The following is a 12,008-nucleotide window of genomic DNA, read 5'->3' on the forward strand; positions in this document are numbered from 1 at the left end:
ACCCAACCCCGTGCCATGCACGGCCTTCGGCTATGCACATCACGGGGAAGGGCCTGGCCTGCCACCAGGCCTTGCAGCCTTAATGATATACTTAGAATGAGATGTTGGAGGACAAATTGAAAAGAAAAATGTATTTGTCAAGTAAAAAGAGCACAATCACATTTCGGTATATGCCTTAAATATTTGAATTTGAAAAGTAATTAAAGCAGGAATGTGAATACTGACACACCTAGACTGAAACCCTCAACCTTCAGGGTGAGCGCCCAAGACCTTAACCTCTAGGACACAGGTATCTCTTTGTTATGCTGTTTCCAGACGTAGATATGACATTCAACCCAAAGAGTTTGATAGCAAACATATGTAAATGTTCCATCACTATGAATTTTTTAACAGTCAAAGACTAGTAAATAAACAGACATACTGCCATGAGATACCAGAATTTGAACCTTCAACCTACTGAGTAACAGTCGAATGAGCTTTACCAGTAGGCCACAAGTGACTTTGCTGTATTGTGCATCAAAACATAGCTATAACAGTGGAACCAAACATCTTGCTTGTGTGCTGCTTTGAAGTCATTCTATAGAGAGGCTATTGTTATTGCAATGGTCTCTCCATAGAATGACTTCAAAACGGCAGATAAGCAAGATGGTTACTGCCAGAAGAGGATTGCAGGGGGAGCCTGAAGGCCCCCACTGTCCTAGGTGACTCCCTGCGGGAGCTGGCATTGCTTTCGCAAGCAGGGAGCTGCTTTAAATAGCAGCTCCCTGCTTATGGGACCAATGTTTTCATCTCTATCCCTGCATGCATAATTGTGTGCAGGGAAAGAGATAAATACTCCGCTTTCAGCAAGTGGGAGCTGTTTGACGGAGTAATGTGTGCTTTCACTTGGTGGGAGCTGTTAGCTCCCACCAAGCAAAAGCAAACCATTCCCTCCCAAGGATGGGTACTTCTGTAGAAAGTAGGAGCCGGCCCTGGGGGTGGCAGTCCCGAAGGCCACCTATGGCTCCACGAAGGAGGCCGGCCGCCCCTATATCTTTGAATTTAGCTCCAGGAGGTGGTGGACCCGAGGACCTTGGGGGTCCGTGATGGACCCCCTACATTAAGGCATTAGAGCCCTGGGGAGTTGGTGGCTGTTGTTCTCCCGGGCGTGGGCGAGCAGACCCGCCTCATACACAGTGGGCAATGCCTTGTGGAGGTGGCGGTCCCCGGGGCATGGAAAACCCCTAGGAGGGGGCCCCCTGCGCCCCTCCTATATTTTGGTAGTGCCCCCGGGACCTGGCACTCCTGGGGGCAAAATGAAAAGCAAGCAAGGGAGACTGTGCTTGATTTTTATTTTTTATCATGGCGAAATTCATGGATTTTCCGTCATTTTCATAGTGATTTAAAACAAAATAGTTTCAAGCATTGAGAGGGGTCCTGGGGGGGACCCCTGCACCAAGGCTAGGGCGGTAGGGTAACAGTGCCCTGCCTCCTTTTAATTTTTTTCATTTTTTTTTAACTAGGCTGAATCCGAGTCTCAAAATGGCTGCCAACACTTCCTGGTTGAAGTGTTGCCAGCCAATCAGACCTCTGCTCGAGACTGGGAGTATTTGCAAAATCTTTGCGCCTCCAGATATAGAAATTTGGTTTTCTTTTAACATTTCAAAAACTACTGAACGGATTCATAAAAATACTTTTTTCTGGACCAAAAGCTACCTTTCTGCCAAATTTGATGTAATTCCGTCCAGCAGTTCGGGCTGTAGTAGTGTTCAAAATCCCTATTGGAATTAAAATGAAACTTCCCATGTACAACGTGATTCTCGGGCACAATTTTTGGGAAAATTATACAATTTTTGGGAAAATTATATATGTATATATATATACATACATACATATATATAAAACCAAAGGTTACAGGGACATTATAGTTAGGTTGACGTTTTACCTGTACAAAACCATAGAAATTCAGCAGTTATAGTTATACTTATGTTAAGAAACTTTAACTCTTTGCCTAAAGTTACTTTCCGGTACAACTTATAGTTTCTTCAGATAAGTATAGGTACAACTATAGCTGCTGAATTTCTATGGTTTGGTACGGGTAAAACATCAACCTAACTATAACGTACCTGTACCCTTTGTTATGGTTATTTTAACATGCATGTTAATATAACCACCGCTGCACAAGTCTTTGGCCCTGCAGCAAACCCTCCTGCTCACACCCAAACCCAAGCTGCTCACGCCATTTGGCCTTGCACAGCATAGGACTGTATGCAGTGGGTGTATTTTATTTTGGGACATTTTATCAGATCCACGGATCGATCGTGAGTTAACAATGGGGGGCTGTGCTGAGCCCTGCGGTGGATCGGCAGATCGGACTAAGAAAAAAAAAGGGCACTTTTTGGGCCATGACCCCTTTATGTGTCCTATGGGGTCAAGATACCTGTATCCTGACCCCCCCATATATTTTTACACTCATGTTTTACCTTCCCTGGGCCGAAGTGCGAAACACAAATGTCAGCTACAACTTTCCTTTCAGGTTGCGGTCAGGGCCTTGCTTTTCCCTCGGATCCGTGGATCCTCCACGAGTGGATCCGCTGAGGATCTGTGTCCCTAGATATCTATTTTTTAAGAACTAAAATAGCTCAAAAACGACTAAGAGGATTTACACCAAAGTATAAAAAGCACACTTTCTGGACCAAGATCTATCTTACTGTCAAATTTGGTGTAAATCCGTTCAGCAGTTTGGGCTGTAGTCGTGTTCAACAATTAAAAAAAGGCAAAGAATGGAGAAAAAGTGTTTTGGGATCCCCCCTTTTTCTCTTCCCCCACTTGATGAATCACTCTGAAATTTACAACCCAGTAGCTGAACTGACTGTCGTATTATTTTTCAAACGTTTGTGAAGACTCGTCAAACGGCACCAAAGTTATTGGCAAAACAACAAACCTTCTGTCTATGGAAAAAGTTGGTTCTAACAATAACTACCTAAAGGCTATCACCAGTAGGTAATATACAAGTCAGAAAATGCTTTTCTTATGTGAGCTAGGTCCTAACTATAACTACCTACTGGTGACTGCCAGTAGGTGGTTGTAGCTAGGACCTAGTTCCCATAGGAAAAGTGTTTTTTGACTTGCCTATAACTTTGGTGCCGTTCGAAGAATCATCATAAAATTTACCAAGAAAAATCATCATAAAATTTACGAAAAGTGCCCTGCTGTGTTTTACTGTGCATGCTAAGTTTCAGGGTGATTTGTCAGGCAGGGGCCAAGAAAAGGTGGGGAGGTAAAAAGCAAAGGTGTGTTTCCCGATGTTAATTCCCATAGGGATTTCGAGCATGGCTTCAGCTTTAACGACTTGACGAAATCACACCAACATTGACAGGAAGGTAGCTCCTGGTCTAAAATGCGCCCTTTTTGTTAATTGGTGTTAATCCATTCAGTAGTTTTTTGAGATATGAAAGGAAAAATAAATTTGTATATCTGGACAGTGTGTGTTCAAATATGTTCTGATTGGCCAATTTGAAGGAGACTAGGCAATCCTGATTGGTTGGTGACAACCTGAACAATATGTTTTGGCAGCCATTACAAGGCTCTTGTCCCTGTGTCCAGAAAATGAATACAAAATGTAAGTGGGCAGGGTGAGCACACCCAGACCCCAAATGGCCCAAATGCCCCTGTCCCCCCCCTTCATTGTCTGGCCACAACATGCTGTGACAGCACATACAGGGCTCTGAGGCATGGTGCTAATTAAAATGCATTGTAGTGAATGGCAGGTTTTGAGGGTCACAAAAAAGAAGAATATATAAAGGTTGATGATAACAGATTTTAGTTACAATATAAATTATGTGTTGATGGTACCATACTAATTTTAGGAATTGTGGTGTGTTCTAAGGTGCTTTTACCCTGCGTAAAAGCCTTCTGCTCAGATTTCATGAATGATGTTTGAGAGAAAACCGTTTTCTCATTATTTTTCTATGGAGGACAGAATGGATGATTAGGAGCTGGACACAGACAAGGGAGGGAAGGGGAAGGGGCTTCACTACGGACCACTCAGGGCAGGCAGGAGGAGTAGTTGCAGCACAACAGAGCATGGAGGGCAGAAGGGAGTGGCAGCAAAATGGACCATGAGGACAGGAGGGAGGTGATAGGGGCATGGAACTCAGACAAGCAGGGTGTGGAGGTGGCAGGGACAAGCAGCAGCCACCTGACCATGCTTTACAAGTGGGAGGGGCAGTTGCAGATCAGCAGAACACTCAGAGTAGATAGGAGGGGCTGTGACAGGTCCATGGGACATTGTATGCAAAAAGGAGGGAGCAGGGGCATGCAGACAGACATCAGAGGGCAGGGGGAAGGAGGGTAGAGACAACAAGCTAAACACAGAGGCTTAGCAGAGGGGCAATGATGGAGCATAGAATTGGGCAACGGAGGGCAGAAGGAGTGGGCAGGGATGTCAAGCTATATGGAGGGCAGTGGCAGCACATCGGACCATGCAGGGCAAGAGAGAAGGGACAGTTGCATGTACTCAGACAACAAAGGGTAGCGAGGAAGTGGATGAGGCAGCAAGCAGGTGGGAAGGGCAGTGGCAGAACAGGACTGTAACGAGTGAGCAGGAGCATGGACTTGGACAATGGATGGCAAGGAGGGGGGGCAGGAGCTGCATGTTTGGGTGGGGGCAACACAAAGCCAGGCCACACCCTGTGTCCAATTCCCCCCCCACCATGCATTAATGTTAAAAAAAGAATAATAATAAATTTAAAAAACTAGAAATTCACTGAAAAAACCAAAGTGGCGTTATATTTAGGAAATATAATAGAAAAAAACATTTGACATTTTCTAAATTCACTAAAAAGCCAACGGTTATAGGGACGTTAGTTTGTCAGAAAGCTAGATCTTGGTCCAGAATGATCCCTTTTTGTAATTTGAGGTAAATATACTCAGAAGTTTTGGAGTTATTAAAGCAAAAAGATTTATGTATATCTAGAGAAGCGGATCTGCTGTAGATCCTCTTCTGAGCTGGGTGGATCAACAGATCCATGCACCAAGAGCAATGCTGTGATTGGCTGGCTGCAATCTAAGAGGAAATTTGCAGCCCCATTTTGTTCACCGGGACGCAGTTCCCAGCCGGCAAAATGAAATTTAAAAGTGATGGAAGTGATCAGGGCAGAGGTACCCTGACCCCATGGGACTGATCGAAGGGTCTGTGTGAGACCCCTCATGGGCAAGAAATTGTCAAAAATGTTTGTTTTTGTTTTTGGAGCATGGATTTGGGTGGATTTGCGGATCCTCACTGATTCGGCTGGATCCGCGTACACAGACACCCACTCACAGACCCACATGCTATTGACACACTCACACCCACTCACACACCCATACAGCCACTCACACACCCATACAGCCACTCACCCGCTCATAGACCTGCACAGTACTTACACCCCTACTGACACACTCACTGTCACACACCCACTTTCTCACACACTCACTGACACACCCACTTTCACACACCCACAGAGCCACTCACACACCCACACAGGCACTTACACACACAGGCACTCACACACACACACACACACAGCCATGTACACATCCATAGAGCCACTTATACACCTACTCACAGACCCACACAGCCACTTACAGACCCATTCACACCTATACAGTAAAACTACACACACACACCCACCAACACATCCATAAAGCCACTCTCCCACTCACTCATAGACACAGACCACCACACATACACTCACTCATAGAGCCACAGAGGCACTCACACACCCACCCACTCACACAACCACCCACACATCCATACACCCACTCAAAGACCCAGACAACCACTAACACACCCACTCACAGACCTACAGAAGCACTCACTCATAACACTCACACACCCACATACACACCCATAGAGCCACCCTTACACCCACTCACAAACCCACACAGCCAGTCACTCATGCACTCAAACACCCACCACACACTCACACACCCACCTACACACTCATGCAGCTACTCACATACCCACACAGCCACTAACACACCCACTTAAAGACCCACATCCACATGCGCACGCGCACACAAACACACACGTAAACAACCATACAGCCACTCACTCACCCACTCATTCACAGACCCACACAGCCACTCACACACCCACTCATAACCACAGGTTACTTGGAAGTTATAGTTAGGAAATATCATTAAAAAACAGTGGAAATTCACTGGAAAAAAAAAAAAGGTTACAGGGACGTTACAGTTAGGAAATAGAATTATGAAAACTTTGGAAATTTACTAAAAAAAAGAGGTTACAGGGACGTTATAGTTTGGTTCAGATTTTACACACATAAAACCATAGAAATTCAGCAATTATAGTTATCTCAAGAAACTATAAATTGTGCCCTAAGGTTACTATAACTCACACCCTTGCCATACAGTGTTAATTACCCCACATATTAAATCAGTCATGACATCTTCTATAACATCATCATAATATCACTACATTTGTAGTCACATTAATGATGCAAAAACTGTGCATGGTGAGTGTAGTGTCATGTGAGTATGAATGATGGAATACTTTTGGCTCCTCAAAGACTCCGTAGAGCTGTGACGTAAGGGTTTGTTAGTATGTGGTGAAGTAAATGCAGTTTAGAAGTTTGAGTGCATGGTTACATGCAGAAGAATAAAGGTGTGTAATACATAGCTTCATATGTGGCATATTCCTTTGTGGGTACCCAGACTGGTAGAATGTTATAGTTACCTTAGGGCACACGTTGTTGTGATGCAAAAGAGTGCCTGGTTATGAGTCATCTCAAGATGAGGCATTTCTGAGAAGAGTAGTATCTATCAGAAAAAATGTTGTTGGAGATAAATAACTTGTTCTTTTTATTCTTGCAGTATGGTAACATTGGCGCCATGGCTATAACCTTGGCACAGACCCTGGGCCAAAACATTGGAATGGTGTGGAATAAGCAGCGTGGTGCTGCAGGTAAACTGATACATACGTTTTAATCCATCCTTAGATGCTGCAAAGAAAGAAGCAGACTCTTGCTGTTATTTTATTATTTTTATTTTATTTATTTAACTGTTTTGGTGAGTCTGATCATGCTAGTTCACGCATCAAAGCCCTGTACATATTTATGACATCAGATTACACTCTTCATTCATTGAACTTTAATATTTTACATCCAATCCTGTGGATTCAGGCAGTAGACCTTATTCGTTTAGACATGATTTTATAGACACGTGGCTGTGTAGGTATTTCTTTTTAAATGTATATGTTGGTGCCATTTAATATAGCTTATTAGGTAAAATTTTAAAGACAAACTATGATTTCTGTATTCACATTGGAGTTGGGTGTTGCCCTTTGCATAATTGTTTGCTCAGCTTATGTCTTTTAGGGCTTTGTGCAGACTTTGGAGGTGCACCCTCAATCAGGGATGCACCCTATCAAGCTGCTTATGGGCCACCTGAAAGTGTAGAATCTGTGATGCTTTCTAGTGGTGGCATAAATAATGAGACTGACACAGTAGTGGAGGAGAACACCGGTCAATGTCCGAGCCCACTGCCGTCCTTTACTTATATTATCCACTCCACTGAGTGGCTGCATGGATGCTAGTGTCATTAGTGGAGCAGCCACATGGCACACTACATTCCTCCCCAACAGTTAACTCAAACAGTCAAACCTGTGGCCACTTGATGGGCAACAACAGTTGTTACTACCCTTGAGTCACATGTCCATCAATCTATAGCATTCATAGTCGCAGAAAGTCTTGGGTATGCGGGTGTGGATTCGCAGCTGATGGGGTGCCTTGGAGATTTTCCTTAAAGGTCTTCCTTAGCCCCCTCTCCCCTGGGGGAAGCAGAGCTGGGGTCAGATTCCTAGGTCCTCCAGGTGGATGTTGGTAGGACCAAAAGGGAGCTCTATATAATCCATGTCGCCAGAGGGTCATCATGGTGGACACTCCGACTTGGAAAGTTGCTGCACCTGTGTGTATCAGGGTACCACTTCCGATAAAATGATACGTTTCTCAAGACCAGTTCAGTGCCCCTCTGGGCTATTACCATTGTCCCTTTTATGCTTGTCTCTTGGAATGTTTTTTTTTTCACAAAGTAGACTGAATTTTCATTTTTCCATATCCCGATTCTGTACTAGAACCGAATTATCCACCTGGATGTGGGGATCACATGACCTTCTTGCCTCTCCCGCTCTGGTGTTATTGCGAGTTCGGTTATGTTGACTTGCCTTTGTATACAGTTGTACTGGTGTTCATGAGTCAGCGAGGGGGGGTGACATCCAGGGTGGCTTCACCAAACATATCTTCAGCCAGTGACTAGTTGGTCCTCATTGATCAGATCTTCAACATCTTCCTGCTATTCCAGCCTGATAGCTTTATTCAGTATTTTCATCAGCCTCTGGACCTCTCCATTAGCCTGTGGCCACTAAGGCATTGTTTTCCTGTGAGTTATGAGTGGGGATGTAAGGTAATCACATAAACTGTTACTCTGGAACGGGGGTCTGTTGTCACTCTTTACTTTTCTACAGGGACCAAATAGCTTAAAGATTTTGTTGAGATGACTCTGTTTGTGCAAAGTTTATGGTATGGACGATTTCCATCGCTAGGAACTTTGAGTAGATGTCAGAGACTACCAGCATGTGGCACCCATCCAGCAAGGATCCGAAGTTGATGCTGAGGTCCTGCCAAGGACCATCACTAGGATATTCAGTCACAGTTGATGCCAGTCTGTCCTGGGTTTGGGCGGTCTGGCACCAGTGGCAGTTTGCCACTATCTCATCAACTCTAGAGTCCAGTGCTTGAAATCAGTCCTTGCTGTGAGTGCGAGCTTTGATTTTGGTCGCAACCTGGTGGCCTGTGTTCCAAGATTAGCATTTGGCATCTCAGCTGTTGTGGAACAACCAGCCAGTGTCCTCTCATAAAGAGACCTCATTCTGTAACACTGAGTTTGTTGCGCATTTGCCATAGCACTATAATGTCCTGCTGCGAGACGTCGTCCAGGTCACTGGTGTTATGGAGGAAGTATTTGCATTGATTTGACTTTGCTACACCGCGTGCACGCAGGAGGCATGGATCAGATTTGGAATGTCAATGAGATTCACAGCAAGGGGCAGTTAGATGTACCCACCCGCTCAAAGTACTCATCAGCCCTCCTCTCCCCCACAATGGGTCTCAGGCATTCAATTAGTCAGGTTGAAGGTGATGAAACAGGTAATCAGCTGGATTGGTGCATGGGTTTGTATCCAACCATAAATTGGTAATTTTTAATGCGCAGAGGCGGGTGTGGTGCTGTGCTCGCAAATAATGGGATGAGGGGTTTGTGGTCAGTGATGACTTTGATTGTCTGGCCATCTAGGTACAGGTGAAAATTGGTGCAGGCCCATTTGATTGCTAATAGCGCCTTCTCAATGTGCGCATATGTTTTCTCAGTGTCCATAAGCACCCTGCTGATGAAGGCAGTAGGTGTCCACTTCACTTTGTTAACCTTTTGCATGAGCTCTGCAACTAGTCCAGTGGGACTTGCATCCACTGTAAGGCAGCGTCAAAATATGACATTGTGTCTTGCAGTAGCGCCTTTTTGATTGCTTGAAACACCATCTCTTTTGTTTGTACCAATGACCAGGGAGTAGATGTCTTCATCATATATCACAATGGTCCCTCTAAGGTGGCGATGTTTGGGATGAACCTACTAAGATATAAGACTAGCTCCAGGAAGCTTCTGACGCCTGAGGGCAAGGAATGTTGCTGCATTCCAGATGCCTGCACATTTTTTGCTGAGTCCATACCGGGTCTGAGAGCAGATATACCCTTAAAACTCAGGCCCATATTTATACTTTTTGACGCTAAACTGCGCTAACGCAGTTTAGCGTCAAAAAATTTTGCGCCGTCTAACGCCATTCTGAAGCGCCATGCGGGCGCCGTATTTATGGAATGGCGTTAGACGGCGCAATCAGACCGGCGCTGCCTGGTGTGCGTGGAAAAAAACCACGTAGACCAGGCAGCTCCGGCGTTGGGAAAAAATGACGTTAGGGCGTCTTAAAATGGCGCAAGTCCGGTTGACGCTAAAAAATCGTCTTAACCCGACTTGCGCCATTTTTTTTCGACGCCCATCCCCCATCAACATGACTCCTATCATTGTAAAGATAGGAGTCATGCCCCCTTGCCCAATGGCCATGCCCAGGGGACTTCTGTCCCCTGGGCATGGTCATTGGGCATAGTGGCATGTAGGGGGGCACAAATCAGGCCCCCCTATGCCACAAAAAAAAAAAAAAAAAATTACCTGAACTTACCTTAATGTCCATGGGATGGGTCCCTCCGTCCTTGGGTGTCCTCCTGGGGTGGGCAAGGGTGGCAGGGGGGGTCCCTGGGGGCAGGGGAGGGCACTCTGGGCTCATTTTGAGCCCACTTGTCCCTTAACGCCATGCCTGACCCAGGCGTTAAAAAGCGGCGCAAATGCGCCGTTTTTGGCCACGCCCACTCCCGGGCGTCATTTTTGCCCGGGAGTATAAATACCACGTAAAGGCCTGGGAGTCATTTTTTAAGACGGGAACGCCTCCCTTGCATATCATTAACGCAAGGAAGGGGTTCACGCTAAAAAATGACGCACACTCCGGGCACTTTGGCGCCCGAAGCGTCTAACGCCATAGTATAAATATGGCGTTAGTTGGCGTTAGTTTAGCGTCGAATTTGCGTCGAAAAAAACGACGCAAATTCGGCGCAACCAGAGTATAAATACGGCCCTCAGTTTCCTGTTGCAGAAATTGGCACTTCTGCTTGTTTGATGCTAGCCTCACGTTGTTGATCCCCCAGAGGGTGAGAGCCAGCCTGTTCTGATGTTTCGAAATGGTGGGAACATGTATCACAATGCCATCACAGACATCAAGGACGCCCTCCAGTCCTGAAAGGGATACGAGAATTGCATTTTGAAAAACTTAAACAGCAGATGAGATGCCAAAGTTGAGATAGTGGTACCTCCTGAGGCCAACATCGGTTGAAAGGATAGTGATATAGTGACAGTCTTCATAGAATTACAGCTGGTGTTACCCAGAATTGAGATCTAGCTGTGAGAATCAGCAGGCCCTATTAATATAAGCGATGAGGTCATCGGTAGTCGGAGTATTGTGCCGTTCTCTATGGATGGCTCTGTTTGGCATCTCAAGTTGATACGAATCTGGATATTTCCCTGCAGCTTGGGTTGGCATGTGAAAACCATGAGAGAGACCCAGAGTGAGGCTCCAGAGACTTTTTGATGACTGCTAACTTGGCTTTCACATCCAGCCAAATGGTGAAGGAATCTGTCTGTGATGAGAGCAAATGGTTTCATAGAAGGGTAGATCTGAAGAGACACCATAGGTCTTCTTCAAGCAGCCATGTCTACTGAAGAGAACTTGAAAGTCTGAGAAAGTCGTCAGTGCCCTTTGTTGATGAAAGAAAAAAAAGTGGATGAGGCCGAGTTCCTCTACTGTGAGCAGCCTAGGAGCATGTCCATTCGTTCAGTTGGAAAGAGAATTTTGTCTCACATGAAAGTCCATCATGAGTGATAGTGCTGTGGAACACCTCGTCTGGGAGATGTGCACCCATAGGGGAAGATTTTGACTGATGTCAAGAGGATTGCTGGCGAAGGTTTGTGTAGGTGGAATTGGGTTTTGCTTATCACATTCATCCACTCTTCCGTGTCGATGGATGTTACTGGCCTGTCATCTGGCATAAGGGGCTGGAATGGTTGGTTTTCTTGTGCCGCATTACTGTGCATGAAATGAGGAAAATCTCATTATACAGCAAGAACAGTGCTTAGGAGGTGCCTACGGGGCAGTGGAAAAAGTGAGGAATGTGGATTAGAATGGTACTAGGTGAGGGAATAACATTTTGTAAAATGACCAATATTTTTGACGAATTTAAGAACTGAGAGGGAGAGAGCCTAAATGTATGTGAAAATTCCTGTTGAAATCTGGCAGACATCTCACCATAACCGACTGAAAGCATCTGGACTCAGCTATTTATCAGAAGATTCATTTAAAAGGGCAGTTTAGC

At 45.3% G+C, this 12,008-nt stretch overlaps 1 protein-coding gene across 3 annotated transcripts in view; it reads left to right on the plus strand.

The window, feature by feature from the left end:
* ADAM11 (ADAM metallopeptidase domain 11) overlaps positions 1–12,008 on the plus strand; it is a 375,674-nt gene that overhangs the window by 181,890 nt on the left and 181,776 nt on the right. For all 3 annotated transcript variants that reach the window (XM_069237932.1, XM_069237931.1, XM_069237933.1), the window contains exon 13: positions 6,859–6,949. In XM_069237932.1, the coding sequence (XP_069094033.1) occupies positions 6,859–6,949 (91 nt within the window). The remainder of the gene's footprint in view (positions 1–6,858; positions 6,950–12,008) is intronic.

The sequence above is a fragment of the Pleurodeles waltl genome, chromosome 6, assembly GCF_031143425.1.
Source record: "Pleurodeles waltl isolate 20211129_DDA chromosome 6, aPleWal1.hap1.20221129, whole genome shotgun sequence".
NCBI lineage: Eukaryota > Metazoa > Chordata > Amphibia > Caudata > Salamandridae > Pleurodeles > Pleurodeles waltl.